The 19,322-nt window shown below is 37.5% G+C and overlaps 1 protein-coding gene across 5 annotated transcripts in view; it reads left to right on the forward strand.

Moving 5' to 3' along the window:
• The window catches only part of LOC128705417 (female sterile (1) homeotic), a 684,385-nt gene that overhangs the window by 315,821 nt on the left and 349,242 nt on the right, over positions 1-19,322 (forward strand). For all 5 annotated transcript variants that reach the window (XM_070092310.1, XM_070092319.1, XM_070092329.1 and 2 more), the window contains one exon: positions 1,684-1,818. In XM_070092310.1, the coding sequence (XP_069948411.1) occupies positions 1,684-1,818 (135 nt within the window). The remainder of the gene's footprint in view (positions 1-1,683; positions 1,819-19,322) is intronic.

Below are 19,322 nucleotides of genomic sequence, written 5' to 3' on the forward strand. Positions count from 1 at the left end.
TCACCTTACTCTTTTCTATGTTCACTTTCAACTTTCTACCTTTACACACATTCTCAAACTCATCCACTAACCTTTGCAATTTTTCTTTAGAATCTCCCATAAGCACAGTATCATCAGCAAAAAGTAACTGTGTCAATTCCCATTTTGAATTTGATTCCCCATAATTTAATCCTACCCCTCTCCCGAACACCCTAGCATTTACTTCTTTTACAACCCCATCTATAAATATATTAAACAACCATGGTGACATTACACATCCCTGTCTAAGACCTACTTTTACCAGGAAGTATTCTTCGTCTCTTCTACACACCCTAACCTGAGCCTCACTATCCTCATAAAAGTTCTTTATAGCATTTAGTAACTTACCACCTATTCCATAAACTTGCAACATCTGCCACATTACTCCTCTATCCACTCTATCATATGCCTTTTCTAAATCCATAAATGCAATAAAAACTTCCCTACCTTTATCTAAATACTGTTCACATATATGCTTCAATGTAAACACTTGATCTACACATCCCCTACCCACTCTGAAGCCTCCTTGCTCATCCGCAATTCTACATTCTGTCTTACCTCTAATTCTTTCAATTATAACCCTACCGTATACTTTTCCTGGTATACTCAGTAAACTTATTCCTCTATAATTTTTACAATCTCTTTTGTCCCCTTTCCCTTTATATAAAGGGACTATACATGCTCTCCGCCAATCCCTAGGTGCCTTCCCCTCTTTCATACATTTATTAAACAAAAGTACCAACCACTCCAACACTATGTCCCCCCCTGCTTTTAACATTTCTGTCATGATCCCATCAGTTCCAGCTGCTTTACCCCCTTTCATTCTACGTAATGCCTCATGTACCTCCACCACACTTACATTCTGCTCTTCTTCACTCCTAAAAGATGGTATACCTCCCTGGCCAGTGCATGAAATTACCACCTCCCTTTCTTCCTCAACATTTAAAAGTTCCTCAAAATATTCTCGCCATCTACCTAATACCTCCCTCTCCCCATCTACTAACTCCCCTACTCTGTTTTTAATGGACAAATTCATAGTTTCCCTAGGCTTTCTTAACTTGTTTAACTCACTCCAAAATTTTTTCTTATTTTCATTACAATTTCTTGACAGTGCCTCTCCCACTCTATCATCTGCTCTCCTTTTGCACTCTCTCACCACTCTCTTCACCTTTCTTTTACTCTCCATATACTCTGCTCTTCTTATAACACTTCTGCTTTGTAAAAACCTCTCGTAAGCTACCTTTTTCTCTTTTATCACACCCTTTACTTCATCATTCCACCAATCACTCCTCTTTCCTCCTGCCCCCACCCTCCTATAACCATATTATTATTATTATTATTATTATTATTATTATTATTATTATTATTAAGTGGACACTGAGAGCAATATTAATTTTAGTAGTCTGGGCAGTGAAAAGATTAAGAAGCTCTTTTAGCTCTGGAAGCCAATACTCCATGCCTATGTGCCCCATACCACATGGCTCTTGTGAGTTTTAATGTCAGCTGTAACAAATTATAAAGAATGTAAGAGACCCTGGATAAGTCATTATCTTTTTATCACGTGCATTGTGATTACAACCAGACCTAAAATAATTGTTAAATTCTTTTTGTAAATTAGTCTTCAGTAAACAAATTAATATTAATTTCATCATTTTTTTTTTCCAGAAGATAATAAAAGTGTTGATGTGGTTGGAGGAGGCACATCACGTCTAACAGAATCTAGCTCCTCCTCTTCAGACAGTGATTCATCTTCATCATCATCATCATCATCATCTTCAGATTCCTCAGACTCAGAAGCAGGTTAGATGTGCATTTCTCACACTTCGAAACAAAACATTTTTGTATCATCGTGACCAATATTGTTATGTCAGTCAGCTGATATATTTTTCTCATTTTTTATTCATTTGTACATAGTCAGTTCATTCCTAGTGTGTCGGATAAGCCATGGCACATGAACTTATTTATATTTATAAGTTAAGCTTGGGGCTGTGTGGTTCCTACCATGCCCTGAACATGACAGTGCTGCCTTTCACAACTTTTTTTATACAACTGTTCTCACAACTATTCATTTTCTTTTTATACTCCTCCATTGCTTGTATTCTTGGTCTTAATTCGCTTCACTGTCTATACTCTATTTTACTTTGTCTTAGAAAGTTTAATATTATTATGTTAATGACTTGTCTCTCCCCACCACTGTGGACACAAGAACAAGGCACAAAGATTGTACTGTAAGGATCAGGCCAGAGTGCAGGGATGTGTTTAGGGGTCAGCGAGTTTGTGCACTGGGATGCGATGTGGAGCTGTTGGTTGGCAGGAGCGAGGTCAGACTGGTTTACACCTACACATGGCAGACAATGTGAATGGTGGCTTATTGCTCACTGTTTCACTTGCAACTGAGTGCCAGAGAAGGTTGAATAAAAATGGGTTGGGATTGTTGTAAGGGAAATAAAGGGGTAGAGGTTTGTTGCATTACCTCTCTCTTGTTTGTATCAGTTCAGTATGTTGTTTTTCATTAGTTGTGTTGGGGCCGCAAAGTTTGTTATTGTTCTGCTGTCACTGCCTTGGACCAAGTGAGCACATGATGGTGCCGGCTTGCTGGCCTCCAACACATTGTTTGCACTCGCTGGCTTCATGTGGTCTGGATCCATAGGCCACAAGGTATCATCACAACCCCACTGCAGAAGACACTCAACCCTGCCACTCAACTTGTAGCTACTCGGTGTTCAAGTCTTGTGTTGCAGTGGCAGACATGTTGATACCTTGTTCTGCGGTGGAAGGGGTCTAGCTTGTCAGTACCTGAGAGCGGGAGGAGCTAATAAAAGACTTGTAATGTTGGCTAAACCTTCCTTCCACCTTAGTGCAGTAACCTCTCAAAGAGTGAGTGTTTGAATGAGTGCAAAAGTAAGAGTGAGGATGTTAGCAGACTGCTGTACCTGCTTGAACACCAATATTGAAAAACATGGTGCATCATAATTCCAATACTGTGTAACTGTAAAGCTCCATCTGAAAATAGGCTTAAGTTCATTATTTAAAGAATTTGTACTTTCACAATATTTTTTATTCCACAAAAATAAATTTAAATTTTGTAACCTTAGGTGATGCTGTGAGATAATATAAGGATTGTAATGATTCTCCATAGATGTAAGAGCAGGAATTTGCTGCTATCGCATCTATTAGGTCTAGTTTATCTTGTGTATTTAGGTGCGTTTGCTTCATTTCCAGTGAGCAATAAGCTATCAGTTGAACATTGCCATGCGTTATTGTGAGCCCGTGGCCAGACCACCAATGTACATAAAAACTAAGAAAGTGCTATGTACTCCTCCTGGTGCATCACTGTCAACTTAACATGTGTTTGTGTCTTTATTAGCAGATACAAATGTTGTATTATAAAAAATAAACAAGTCATCCTTCTAATTAAATTTTTCCTTGTCCCATGTTGTCCCCTGGACACAGATTGCACTCTGGTGATCCTCATATAACACATACACACGAACTGGTGCTTGTGGATAACTTTATTTTATCTTTTATGTTTCCTGTGTTAGAGTAGGTTTTCTCACACACCGACACCTGCAGCATGCTGTACCAGATGGTAAGTGTAAATAACACACAGTGTCAGCTCGACATGCAGATTGCTATGAAACATTTAAAAGGCATTAGAAAATTTTTAACTGATGCCCCAGGCATTATTTAATTCTTTATATATGTGACCAGTTTCTGCAATGAAGATTGACCACATATAGGGTGTTCCAGAAGTCTAGACCTGTTAAGTATGCAATTTATACCTAATTAATCTGTTACTCAAACTGAATATCGTTAACATTCATAAACATTAATTATGTCACAATTTTTCTTTAAAGTTTGTTGAGCTTGGCCCATGGCCAGGCTCTTGAGAGTAGTTAAACTCTCGAAACTCTTCAAGGGTATATCAGAGATGAAACACTAATAAGGGAGCAGCATTCTCTGTGTTTTCCTTCAATGCTTCAATACTGTTTGGGTCGAGTGTTTTCTAACACCCTGTATATTAACTTCAAGACGACCAATTGACCTGAGACTCCATTGATGTCTGCTCTTCAAGGTTTCAGCCACCCATGAAGTACTGCCGATAATGATGGGTATTTACATCACCTAATAATGAAGTGAAACTATTATTCAGAAAAAATGAAGAATCATACATGTGCTGAACTTCTAAAATATTTTTAATTCGTGAATTATTTTTCTGTCTACTTTTTTTGTGTGCTGATACATATGTATGTGAACTCGTTGAGTTGTGCCTGCAGGAGAGTGAGGGTTAAGACTTCATCATTAAGTTCAGTGGCACACTTCATATATGCAACTGAATCCATGAATACAGTTTTCCTCCACTAATTCTTCATCACAGTTGTTTCCCTCTTTTACTGCCCTTACACTGAAAATATACTTGTAAATGTCACTGTGACTGATCTGGGTGGTGAACTTGTTCACTACATCAATACCTTTGATCATCTTGTGATATCTTCCCAGGCTCTTCAGTTCTCAGCCAGTTGAACAGTTCACCTCTGGGAATAAGTCTTTTGGCAAATCTTTTACCTGTTATACATACTACATTGTGAATTATCAAAAACTGGCCTTAAAAATAAGGTATCCTGAATATTATAGGATATGTTGTCATTGTTACTTTGTGCACCTCATTAGGGAAGTTTGGAGTTAAGTGTAAATTCTCCATGTGTTATACTCACTAAGTTGTGCTTACCTGAGTAAAGTTTTATTTATTTCCTAGCAGTGCCTCTTAATCTACTCAGCTGATATGATCTACTATTTCTTCTACTGTATTGTTCATTTCACTTCTTCATTACCCTCATTAGATACCCTTTATTGTGTCTCCATTTGTCATTTGGTGGTGTTCATTTGTATCTCTCTCTCTTGGAGCCTCCCATGTTAAATTGCCTGTCCTTGTCAACTCTTGTAGTATTTTGGTGTTGATCCCATCTATTTTTAGTTGTCTCCTGCAGTGTGTTTCCTCAGACAGTTTGATTTGAACCTTTCTCAGTATAAATTGACAAAAGCACAGCTTTGACTAGCACATTAGTGAAACTGTTTTACTTGCATTCTACCAAAAAGAAAAAATAATATAGAAATAACAGAAGCATTTGCAAAGAAAAAAGTTAGAAAGTTGAAGATGGAAATGACATAAGCAGCAAGTAGTGGTGTATGTAAGTATGATCAAAAGCAACAATTTGAAAGGCAAAAATTTTGACTTGTCAGATGTGTACAACTACTAGGCTCATTCACTGATAACGGATTAGGTGAAGATTATGAAGAAAACGCCAGTGAGAGGGACAAAATAGGTAAGTGATTGTTCAACAGGGAAAGAAGAAATTTAAAGTAATAAGGTTTTCTGCTTTGTATACTTATGCTTTTCCCTCTCTCTCTAAATGGAATATTAACATATTTAAGTTAAGAGGCATTACAAAATTGTTACTACTAATAAGAGAGACATTCAAGTTTGATTTTGCTATTGGTGGGCCTACTTTTACAAAACATTTCAGATATTTTTGTGCAAGGACACATGCAGGCTCTGGTATTAAATCTAGTACTTTGTATTGTGTATAGAAATGTAGGTGTGTATGTATGTTTGTCTTGGTCTATTTCTATGCAGTGACCAAAGTGATAGTGCAACATACCTAATTGGACCACCTCTGCTAGATGAAGATTTATCTTAAACTTGCACGTGTGTATATTTACAATCAACTTGTTCAAAGAAAATTAAGACAGAACATTGTCACATTTTCCCCAAGAAAGTGGAAGGAAAAATAACAACCTTTTACAACAGGTAATTTGGATGTATATATTTTATTGTGCATTTATTTGATTTCCTGTTTTCGATGCAAGCATTATAGGAATAAGCATAATTTGTTGGTTACAAAGTAGAGTGCCTTATCAAAATGGATGCATATGCTGCTAGAGAATAAGTATTCATAATGCGATCCAAATTTGTGAGAGATTCTTTATGCAAATGGTCTGAGGTAGTGTAGTGCCACATTTACTGCATAGTGTCAGTCCAGCTGAGGAACTGTGTGTGTTACTTTTAAGGAGCATATCATAAAATAGCATGGACTTGCTTCACTTTTGAAATGGTAAGGGAAAATCTAGGGAAAAAGTTCAAATTGCTGTTCATAAGGTTTATAAGAGGTGGAAGGAATTGATGTCTAAAAGATACGGTGCCTCCACAATTACTTTGTGATGTACCAGACTTTAATCCTTGTTGTCTAGATGTGAATAGGGCAAATTGGGACTGTTAAGTTACCCACTTTATTTACCTGGTTTGACTGCACTGGACTTTTACCTGATTGACAACCTGGAAAATGCAGTGCTCAGGAATACAGTTAAACTGCATGAATTTATCCCAGTAGAATCCTTCGTGGGTTTGTTACTCGTTACTTAATTAAATGCTAATAGTGACCACTTTTAACATCAGTCATAGTGAACAGTGTCTCCAAAACTTTGTGGTTGCCCAGTAAAGAAGTAAGGGAGTCTTAAAGTAATGCTTTGGTGCTTAGTTTTCCAACTGTAGAAACAAAATGGGAGGCTGAGGTTTCCTTGGCTTCCTGTTTTCCCGCTAGTGTAGCTTGTGTCATCCTGGCACTGATGGCAGAGGTTCCTTGTTTCTTGATGAATTTGTTTTTCTGATTGAATTCCTTCCAATGAAGAGTGGTCATCATCTTGTGTGTGGTGGCTTAATTACTGGATTGATTGTTGACAGTAAAAGCCCTGTTTATATGAGATACTGGAGATAATAAATTAAAAAAAAAAAAAAAGCACTGTTATCATCCACCCATGTTGTTGGCCTTATTATACTTGGTTTTGCTTACTACCAATTTGCAGATTATTAAAGTTGTTGTGGTAATACCTCTTGGTATTATTGTCTTATCATAGTGTTTTGATCTTAGCCTTGACATGCTAGTTCCACTGTCTTGTGAGCACATACTATCATTCCATAATCATTTTGATGACTTAGATTATGTACTTCTGAATCATGGTTTGATTATACAGAAGCCTTTAGGGATGTTGTGAACAAGGTTTTAACTAGTAAGGTGAAATACTAGAGAGAGAAAATTTAACAACTCATTTAGTCATGTATCTGAACCTGCTTTGCCTTCCTCTCATTCTGCTTTTCAGTTGACTTAGGCCTTCTCAAAATATTTTGGTCACTGTAGAGAATATTCAGTTGGACTAGGATTCATCTGGAGCATGTGCTGAGTTCTCTTTGATTTCTCTGGCTAGTAATGCATTGCAAACGACCTTTACTCAGTTTGCTCCAGGCAGTGAGGAGGGTGTTTTGGAGTATAATGTGTTCCACTAAGACATTGCGAGTTATGTCCTACATGTTTCAAAGCTCTTAACTACATAAGAAAAAGCTGTTCCTTTTATGACTTGTGTTGATAAATCACTTGCAGAGCATATGTTTTCCAGTCATTAAATTTAGATTTGGTTTGCCTGCTTCTCAAGAAGTCTTCCCTTGATTTGGAAAACACTTTAAAATAGCATCCTGTCTAATCTTATGTTCTTTTCTAAATTGATTGAACATGCTAATATTAAGAATTTTTTCCTTTTCTTGAGTGGAGTAATGTTTTGCTGTATGCAGACCATTTCATTCAACTGAGACAGCTTTGCGTAATGTTTTATGATGATTTAATACTGAACACTTGTTTAGGATTTTTTTTTTTTTTTTTTTCTCCTCAACAAGTCGGCCGTCTCCCACCGAGGCAGGGTGACCCAAAAAAGAAAGAAAATCCCCAAAAAGAAAATACTTTCATCATCATTCAACACTTTCACCACACTCACACATTATCACTGCTTTTGCAGAGGTGCTCGGAATACAACAGTTCAGAAGCATATACGTATAAAGATACACAACATATCCCTCCAAACTGCCAATATCCCAAACCCCTCCTTTAAAGTGCAGGCATTGTACTTCCCATTTCCAGGACTCAAGTCTGACTATTTGAAAATTACCGGTTTTCCTGAATCCCTTCACTAAATATTACCCTGCTCACACTCCAACAGATCGTCAGGTCCCAAGTATCATTCGCCTCCATTCACTCCTATCTAATACGCTCATGCACGCTTGCTGGAAGTCCAAGCCCCTAGCCCACAAAACCTCCTTTACTCCCTCTTTCCAACCCTTTCGAGGACGACCCCTACCCCTCCTTCCTTCCTCTATAGATTTACAGTGGACCCCCGCATAACGATTACCTCCGTATGCGACCAATTATGTAAGTGTATTTATGTAAGTGCGTTTGTACGTGTATGTTTGGGGGTCTGAAATGGACTAATCTACTTCACAATATTTCTTATGGGAACAAATTCGGTCAGTACTGGCACCTGAACATACTTCTGGAGTGAAAAAATATCGTTAACCGGGGGTCCACTGTATATGCTTTCCATGTCATTCTACTTTGATCCATTCTCTCTAAATGACCATACCACCTCAACAACCCCTCTTCTGCCTCTGACTAATGCTTTTATTAACTCCACACCTTCTCCTAATTTCCACACTCCGAATTTTCTGCATAATATTTACACCACACATTGCCCTTAGACAGGACATCTCCACTGCCTCCAACCGTCTCCTCGCTGCTGCATTTACCACCCAAGCTTCACATCCATATAAGAACATAAGAACATAAGAAAGGAGGAACACTGCAGGAGGCCTGCTGGCCCATACTAGGCAGGTCCTTTACAATTCATCCCACTAACAAAACATTTGCCCAACCCAATTTTCAATGCCACCCAAGAAATAAGCTCTGATGTGAAAGTCCCACTCAAATCCAACCCCTCCCACTCATGTATTTATCCAACCTAAATTTGAAACTACCCAAAGTCCCAGCCTCAATAACCCAACTAGGTAGACTGTTCCACTCATCAACTACCCTATTTCCAAACCAATACTTTCCTATGTCCTTTCTAAATCTAAACTTATCTAATTTAAATCCATTACTGCGGGTTCTCTCTTGGAGAGACATCCTCAAGACCTTATTAATATCCCCTTTATTAATACCTATCTTCCACTTATACACTTCGATCAGGTCTCCCCTCATTCTTCGTCTAACAAGTGAATGTAACTTAAGAGTCTTCAGTCTTTCTTCATAAGGAAGATTTCTAATGCTAGGTATTAATTTAGTCATCCTACGTGTTGGTACTACTATACTTTCATACATTCCCTTCTTTGCCTCCATAGATAACGTTTTTTGACTCCACATATACCTCAACGCACCACTCACCTTTTTTCCCTCATCAATTCTATGATTAACCTCATCCTTCATAAATCCATCCGCCGACACGTCAACTCCCAAGTATCTGAAAACATTCACTTCTTCCATACTCCTCCTCCCCAATTTGATATCCAATTTTTCTTTATCTAAATCATTTGATACCCTCATCACCTTACTCTTTTCTATGTTCACTTTCAACTTTCTACCTTTACACACATTCTCAAACTCATCCACTAACCTTTGCAATTTTTCTTTAGAATCTCCCATAAGCACAGTATCATCAGCAAAAAGTAACTGTGTCAATTCCCATTTTGAATTTGATTCCCCATAATTTAATCCCACCCCTCTCCCGAACACCCTAGCATTTACTTCTTTTACAACCCCATCTATAAATATATTAAACAACCATGGTGACATTACACATCCCTGTCTAAGACCTACTTTTACCGGGAAGTAGTCTCCTTCTCTTCTACACACCCTAACCTGAGCCTCACTATCCTCATGAAAACTCTTTACAGCATTTAGTAACTTACCACCTATTCCATATACTTGCAACATCTGCCACATTGCTCCTCTATCCACTCTATCATATGCCTTTTCTAAATCCATAAATGCAATAAAAACTTCCCTACCTTTATCTAAATACTGTTCACATATATGCTTCAATGTAAACACTTGAGCTACACATCCCCTACCCACTCTGAAGCCTCCCTGCTCATCCGCAATCCTACATTCTGTCTTACCTCTAATTCTTTCAATTATAACCCTACCGTATACTTTTCCTGGTATACTCAGTAAACTTATTCCTCTATAATTTTTACAATCTCTTTTGTCCCCTTTCCCTTTATATAAAGGGACTAAACATGCTCTCTACCAATCCCTAGGTACCTTCCCCTCTTTCATACATTTATTAAACAAAAGTACCAACCACTCCAACACTATATTCCCCCCTGCTTTTAACATTTCTGTCATGATCCCATCAGTTCCAGCTGCTTTACCCCCTTTCATTCTACGTAATGCCTCACGTACCTCCACCACACTTACATTCTGCTCTTCTTCACTCCTAAAAGATGGTATACCTCCCTGGCCAGTGCATGAAATTACCGCCTCCCTTTCTTCCTTAACATTTAAAAGTTCCTCAAAATATTCTCGCCATCTACCTAATACCTCCCTCTCCCCATCTACTAACTCCCCTACTCTGTTTTTAACTGACAAATCCATACTTTCCCTAGGCTTTCTTAACTTGTGTAACTCACTCCAAAATTTTTTCTTATTTTCATTAAAATTTCTTGACAGTGCCTCTCCCACTCTTTCATCTGCTCTCCTTTTGCACTCTCTCACCACTCTCTTCACCTTTCTTTTACTCTCCATATACTCTGCTCTTCTTATAACACTTCTGCTTTGTAAAAACCTCTCGTAAGCTTCCTTTTTCTCTTTTATCACACCCTTTACTTCATCATTCCACCAATCACTCCTCTTTCCTCCTGCCCCCACCCTCCTATAACCACAAACTTCTGCCCCACATTCTAATACTGCATTTTTAAAACTATTCGAACCCTCTTCAACCCCCCCCCACTACTCATCTTTGCACTAGCCCACCTTTCTGCCAATAGTCTCTTATATATGTGTTACTGTTAATTTAGTTAGAAACCTCTGCTGTATTAGATACCAATGATCATGGATTACTGATCAGTGATCCTTTTGGCTGTGACCTTAGGGATACTGTTTTGTTTTTTATGAAGTCTTAACTTTCAGGTTGGTCATTTTAAGTAGTAGTGACTGATTGTGTATCTGAGCTGTCATCTTTGCTCAGTGGCAAGGGAGATGATGGTATTGTTTATGTTGGTGGCTTAGCCTTACTGTTGGAAACCCATGGGATTGATTTACATTTGTGCTGATACACAAATTTACATTCAGGTTCTTGATGTGGAAGATGCAAAACTGCTTTAATTCTCTTAGTACTGGATATTCAGACTTAGATGGCAAATAGAAAAATTTTAATAAGTGAGTTTCAGACAGATTTTTATTGTCAGGGGAATGCAGAGTAGTGGTTTTGGTTCCTTTGTTTATGATGCTGTCATTTTGCAGTCTCGGGGGTCTCGGTGCCTGCCTGGATTCTTCATTGTCATTTATTAGATACATCAATCAAATTGAAGGTCATGCAATTTTTTAATCTTTTTGCAGTCAGAAAATATCTATATAACCAGAATATCATGATTCTTATCCACATGTTTGTTTCATATTGATTTTTACAATGGTTTATATGTGGGTGTGCCTAATTACATGCTAGAGAGACGTCAGTCTTTACTGAATTGTGCAGCTAGACTGGTATTTTTTATTCCCTATTGAGATACCCACTATTCCATACTTGTATGAGCTGCATTGACTCTTATCAAGGCAATAAATTAATTAAAACTGTTTATTTACCTTTAAAGCTATAAAGTTTAATGAATCCAAGTTTTTCATTTTTTATTGACACATCGACCATTTCCCAACAAGGTAGGGTGGCCCAAAAAAAAAAGAAAAGCTTTCACCGTCATTCACTCCATCACTGTCTTGCCAGAGGTGCACTTACATTACAGTTATAAAAGTGCAGACACTGTAGTTCCCACCTCCAGGACTCAAGTCCTGCCTGCCTGTTTCCCTGAATCCCTTCATGAACATTACCCTGCTCACACTGCAACAGCAGTCCTAAAAACTATTTGTCTCCATTCGCTCTTATCTAACATCCTCACGCATGCTTGCTGGAAGTCCAAGCCCCTCGCACACAAAAACTTCCTTTACCCCCTCAATCCAACCTTTCCTAGGCCGCCCTCTACCCTGCCTTACCTCCGCTACAGATTTATACTCGCGAAGTCGTTCTATTTTGTTCCATGCTCTCTGCATGTTCGAACCACCTCAACAACCCCTCCTCAGCCCTCTGGATAATGAATCCAAGTTTCTTGTTAATATGACTCAGGAAATCGTAATGACAAGATTTCGTGAGTCATGTTAACGGCTTTGAGGGGACTTGAGCTAGAGTTCGTCACGGCCACGCTAGCTAGAGATTCGTCTGTAAAAACTTGCATTTGTGGTCACAGTGGTGCCTATGCTAACCTTCCTATGGTGTAGAAATATACCTAGTTGGGCGAATCTTATCGTGGCTAGCTGGTCCAGTGGCTAACGCGACGGTCTGGAGTTTTGAGACTCTGATCGCGGGTTTTATCCCCACCCGTGGTATGGTTTCTTGTTGATATGCTTGTACCTTTTACCTCGGGATTGGGAATTTTTTTGTGAATCTTCACGAATCAATTTAGAATGATTGAGCCTCATATTGTTCATGGGAAGAGTCTTTCCTTATTTTGTTCTTATATTATTCAACTGGTTGTCAGTGTCAGTTAACCCTTTGACTGTTTTGGTCGTACATATATGTGTTATGAGCCAATGTGTTTGACGTATATATACTGAAAAATTCTAGCGGCTTCAAATTAGGCAGGAGAAAGCTGGTAGGCCCACATGTGAGAGAATGGGTCTGTGTGGTCAGTGTACGCGGTATAAAAAAAAAAAATCCTGCAGCATGCAGTGCATAATGAGAAAAAAAAACTGACCATGTTTTTGGATTAAAACACCAACTTTGAGGTGTATTTTTGTATAGTATTTATGGTTGTATTCTTGTTTTCTTGGTCTCATTTAATAGAATGGAACACATATCATAGAAATAGAAGTGATTTAGATTGGTTTTGTTATGAAAAAGATCTTGAAACAGAGCTCAAAGTGGCAGAAATGTTTGATTTTTGCTGATGTTCAAGAGTAAACAATTGATGTCATTGTCCAATTAATGTCCAACTAGCCATTCTAATACGCAGTCATGAATGGGTTGACGTTATTTATACAGTTATTAAAGTATTGCAGTATTCTGCATAACAGTAAATCTTCTATTTTTTGTGTGAATAAAAATTCAAAATAGAAAGTAAAAGTGTTATAACAGGGGCCTGGAGATGTGACTGATGAACAGAGAAAATGTTATTTGAGTGCCAGGAATGTCTGCATTGTTCATTCTGGACCCTATTTTGAAATTGACATATTTTTTAATCTGTATGAAATTGGCCAAATTGCCAATTTCTGACCACTTTATCAGGTAGTTGAAATCAGTAAATGGGCAGTCTCTTGTACTCAATTGATAGAACAAATGAAGTTCTAAAGAAATATCTTTGAGTTTGGTGGACTGGAACAACAGAATTGGCCGAAAATAGGGCTCAAATTGGGCGAAATCACCGATGTGTAAATATCACCGAGGTCACTTGACTTCGTGAGAGCGTAATTCCATAAGTTTTCCTTCAGATTTCGTACTTTTGGTGTCACTATCACCAGGAAAAGATTATCATTTCATAAGATTTTTTTTTTTTTTTTTTTTTTCAAATATTTTGCGACACCAGGAGACACTTCAGGATTTGGGGTTGCGACAGCCAAAGGGTTAAGAGTTAGAAATGTGTTCATGCATTCAAGTCTCAATTGAAAATACATCTTGTCTCTAGTACAGTGGACCCCCGCATAACGATCACCTCCGAATGCGACCAATTATGTAAGTGTATTTATGTAAGTGCGTTTGTACGTGTATGTTTGGGGGTCTGAAATGGACTAATCTACTTCACAATATTCCTTATGGGAACAAATTCGGTCAGTACTGGCACCTGAACATACTTCTGGAGTGAAAAAATATCGTTAACCGGGGGTTCACTGTATTTATGATCCTGATGATCTTTCTTTCACCCTTGATTGTAAAATTTAGTATTTTCCCTATTTGTTGTTGTTACATGTATGGCTTGGTGTATGAATACTTTTAAATTGAAGGAATAGACATACAAGAATAATAACTATCCTAACCTTGTTGTTGTCGCTTTTATTATTGTTTAATGTGTTTGTTATTAATAACTGCAGTATTGTCTGAATATGTGTTCAGTTTATGCATGCCTGGAAACATTCACTAGAGCAGGCTTAAAATACAGTAAACCCGAGTTGTTGTACATTTAAAAAAAATCCAGTACACTACTGCATTACCATTTGGGAGAGAAAGCAGTTAATTTTCTTTTTATAAAATATTATCGTGATAAAATTAATAGCCCCAGCATGGTATAGCCAACAGCAAAATTGAAGTTGGTGGGCATGAAGTGCAAGTAGGCATACAAAGTTGACCTTCTAGTGTGTGTGTGTATATATTTGTAGCTTGTTTCAAGTCAGGCATAGAGAGTTGATATAGTAGCATTTTTATGGATTTTTCATATACGTATTTATATTTCACATGTGAATATTCTTTACATATCTTTTCATGTACACAAATGTGCAGTTTGGAGGGATATGTTGTGTATCTTTATTCATATATGCTTCTAAGCTGTTGTATTCTGGGCACCTCTGCAAAAACAGTGATTATGTGTGAGTGAGGTGAAAGTGTTGAATGATGATGAAAGTATTTTCTTTTTGGGTCACCCTGCCTCGGTGTGAGACGGCCGACTCGTTGAAAAAAAAAAAACTGTGCATGTGTTGTACATTTCTCCCTATGCCTTACCCTCTGTTCATTTCTCCCTGTGCCTTACCCTCTTCATTTCTCCGTATGCCTTACCCTCTGGACATTTCTCCCTATGCCTTACCCTCTGTTCATTTCTCCCTGTGCCTTACCCGATGTTCATTTGTACCCACACCGCATGTAATGTTTATTTGACATGAATATAGCGGCCAAGGCAGCACACTTAAGATCAGATGATTCAGTAGCATCATGGGCTTTAAAAAAAAAAATGTGCAAAGGAACTACTGTATATCCATTTGAAATTTTTTATTTCACTTCAAGAAGGTAAATTAGCAGATAAATGAAGAATATCACAAATTGTGGCAATATTTAAAACAAGGAGAGAGGGAAGACTCCTCAAACTGTAGGCTGGTTTTGTGGCTTAGTTGATGATGTGTTGTTAAAAGATTGGAGAAAATATAAGAGAAAGTGGATGGATCTCAAAGAGAGAAATAAACCAGCAAAGAATTCAGTTTTGAATCTGCAAATTCATGTATATCAGATCAATTAACGTATTGTGAATCGTATAAATTTTTCAAGAAAGAAATGGATAGGTAATTTATATAGATTTTTTAAAAAGCATTTGATAAGACTGCTCATGAGAAACTAATTTTGAAACTTTAATATTTAAAGGTTGAAAGGCATACTGTTACTTTGGAAGAAACTGAGAGGAAAATGAAAAGTGATAAGAGAAAGAATCTCCTCATAAGGAATTATCACCAGTGAGCTAACAACTTTGTGAGGGACATTTCACTCTTGATGTGGATATAATATGAGCAGCAGTGTAAATAGTGTGACAGAAAATCTTTGAAGAAAATAGTCTGCCTTGAAAGACTAAGGAGTGGGCTTGGAATAAAATATTGAAAAGCCAGGTAGTGTTGTAAGCTTCTTGATCAAAAAAAGACAGCAGTGATCAGATGTTTGTCCACGAAGTGTTGCGATCTATTTCTCTGTGCTTTGTATGTGTGATCCAGTAGCACCATCCAAGGATCTGGACTTTCCCTGATGATGTTTTCAATTTACATAAATGACTTGCTAGAAGAAAAAATCTGTGTGTGTTTGCAGATGATTCAAAGTGATCTGTACCAAATGACAGATAAATTGAGGAAGTGGAGTAAAAAATGAATGATGGAATTTAATGTTAAAGAAATGGGAGAAAGCAAGATCAGGCCACGTAAAGGATATAGATAGTAGGACAAAATATTGAAAGCATCACAGGGAAAGGGATCTGGGAGTTATTAAAAAAAAAATTACCAGGAGATTGTATAAATGTAATTGAGAAAATTGTATGCTGCAGTGGCAAACTAAAAGGTTTTTCAGATATATTAGTGGAGAAATATTGAAAAGCTGTTTACTACATATCTTGGGCCACAGTTGTAGTAGTATACTGCTGCTGTAGTGTCCACATTTAATAAAACACATGCATCATAGAAAATGTCCAAAGATTAGGTACAAAATGGCCCCAGAACAAAGAAAAGTTACAGTAAAAGGATAAAATACTAAAATTGTCCACTGGCTGTTAGGAGAAAAAAAAAGACGACGTGATATCAAGATAAAAGGTCATAAAAGGATAAAGTATAAAGTTTTTTAATTTCTGTACTTTTAACTGGAATCACAAGAGGCCACCATTGTAAATTTAGGAAAAAGACACCAAAGGTATTCAGAGATTTTTTCCACATGCTCGCACACGCGCACACACGCACACGCACGCACACGCGCGCACATGCACACACAGTGAGAGAGAGAGTGAGAGATACAGAGACAGCGAGAGAGAGAGAGATACAGATACAGAGACAGACAGACAGACAGACAAAGAGAAACAGAGTGAGTTGTAGAACAATGGATTAAATCAATAGAAGAGGCAGTAAGTGCTACAAGTGTAGCTACCTTTGATAAGCCCTTGATAAGTGTCATGAGTCTACTTCCGGAGCTCGGTCTTGGGCCAGGCTCGTCTGGCCACATCAGAAGAACAGTGACAGTAAATATTAAAGTGATAAAAGTGAGCAAAGAAGGAAAAGTGTTCAGTAAATGACTTGAAGGTCTGTATCTGGCACTGCCAGATAGAGCAAGGAGGACACCAACTTGAAATACAAAGCATTGGAATGAGTAATGAGGAAATGAGGAGATGCCTGATGAAACTTGGCACAAAGCCATCAAGAAATGAATAAATATTACTACTCAGAGTAAGAGAAGCTGAAAGATTGAGTAATCTTTCCCACAGAGCTTTAGTTAGTCAGTAATGATGTGTGAACTGCTACACTGGGTGTAAACTTGAAACTGGTATTGAAAAAAATTGACAGACATGAAGTGCTAAACTACTGGCCAGTGTTTGTGAAGAGAATAAGTTTCCTTTATCCATAAAATAATAAAAGTTGTTTGAACATTCAGAAAACACAAAATTCCTCGGAGAACACCAGCATGGATTTGGTAATGGAAACTTACACCTTATAAATATTATAGAGATGCATGATAGACAGTGACAACTGTCAGGTAGATACCATATTCATAAACTGTAAAAAAAGTATTCTATGTAAGATAATACGTACTTAGTAAACTGGAAATGCTCTCCAGGGTATTTGGAAAGATGCTAGCATAAATATGGGAATACTTGAACAATAGGAAGTAAAGAATTGATATAAGGTATGAAGTATCAGGATGGGAAGAGTGTAATTAGTGGAGTCCTACAAGGATCAGGTTGGGCCCCTATATTGTTCCTAGTGTATATTAATGACCTGACAACAGGAATAAACTCCTACGTATCCTTGTTTGCAGATGATGCGAAAAAAATGAGAACAAATGGAAGAGGATAGAAGAATGCTGCAGGACCAGGACAGACTTCAGGAATGGTCGATTAAATGATACTGGAGTTTAACCCAGTAATACGACGTTATGAAGCTAGGAGATTGGGAAAGGAGACCAAATGTGGAGTATCATTTGGGCAGGAAAAAGTAAAGCTCGCAGAAAATGCTCAAGAAAAAGTTGTATGAATAACAGTTACAGCAAAGTAATCCCTGGAGCAGCAGCATACAAACTACTAACATCAGCAGCACAGGTTAAGCTCTCAAATATGAGATTAGTGTTCAGCTGAGAAGACAAGACTCGTTAAAACCACACTTACCGTGTGTGCTACTTATTTTTGAGTATGCAGCACCAGTATGAAATCCTCATTTAGTAAAATACAAAGTAAAACTGGTTTCTAAGTTTATGAAAAGTTTTGTCAAATTGAAAAACGGCTAGATTTTGGCTGCCGATTTCTGTGATAATGAAGAACAAGTAAGGTTATGATCGTGAAATTTAAAATTCTTTTAAACATAGATAAGGTAGACAAGGATAAATGTTTAATGAGATGAAAAAAAGACGGCAGGACTGGTAATGACATTTAGTTTCTTAGAGTTCTTCTGAAAATTCAACATGTTTGTGGTAAATAAGGAGAATGAGCTGGACAAGATAAGGAAGAAGCAGATGCCTTACAGAGATTCAGAACTATGAAATGTATGTAACTAAGGTAATTATGTAACACATCCACAAACAGTAAAAATAATTTTCGTATGTTGCAGTCATCAGAAAAGACATGAACATTTGCGTACAAATTTTGTCTGTGTTATTTCCTATATTGTATGTTTACAAGTAATGATTACTATTTAGACCTCTACATATTCTGTTTATACAAATATTTTCGTGTCTTTTACATGGGTAAAGCAGGTAGTTAAACAGTTGTGTGGCTCACAGTAGCTTTCTTTAGGTAATGCCATCTGTCCTCTGTATCACTATAATCCATGATGAGTGTCTGTACCTCAAAATGAACAATAAATCACATCACAGTGTTTGACAAAATTTATTACTGAGAATAACCTCTGTCTTTTGTGGACCATTGTGATGTCTGAGTGAAAAGGATAAGGAAGAAAGTTTAGTGAGGTGAATAAAGGAGATAGCACGTGTGTCTTGTCCCCCATCTTGGCTATCTGTGAAGGTTGGAAGAGTGAGTATGGAAGTGGACCCATGACCAAGAAATAGAGCATTGTTAATGTCAGCAAAGTGAGTAGTACAGGTGGGCCCTGCATATACAGCAGGTTATGTTCGGGGCTACTGCTGTAAAGTGAATCATAGCCTTTTTCACTTTCAAATGCATGTAAAAGCCTGATAATATGTTTACTATCATATATTAAGTGAGGAATATAGCTGGGCTTAAAAAATGCGTGTACAGTACACACATTACTCATTTTAAAATATTTTCATCCTTAGCTTATAGTGAAGGGTGAATACATTTATTGTAGGAGGTCTGAATAAATGAAAAATGGGTATAATTGAAAACTGCTGTATTAGCAAAATGCTGTAAAGTGGGCCTGCCTGTACTTGTATAAGGCGAACATTTCTTAACATTGACCATCAAATGATTACATAAACAGAAAATGAGAATATAGTGTCATATCACAGGTAAATATTGTTACACACATGGCCATACATATATGTAGTATTATTTTCCTGTTGCTGGATGAAGTAATGCTAGTGTATAC

Source organism: Cherax quadricarinatus, chromosome 3 (assembly GCF_038502225.1).
Source record: "Cherax quadricarinatus isolate ZL_2023a chromosome 3, ASM3850222v1, whole genome shotgun sequence".
In the NCBI taxonomy this organism is placed as follows: domain Eukaryota; kingdom Metazoa; phylum Arthropoda; class Malacostraca; order Decapoda; family Parastacidae; genus Cherax; species Cherax quadricarinatus.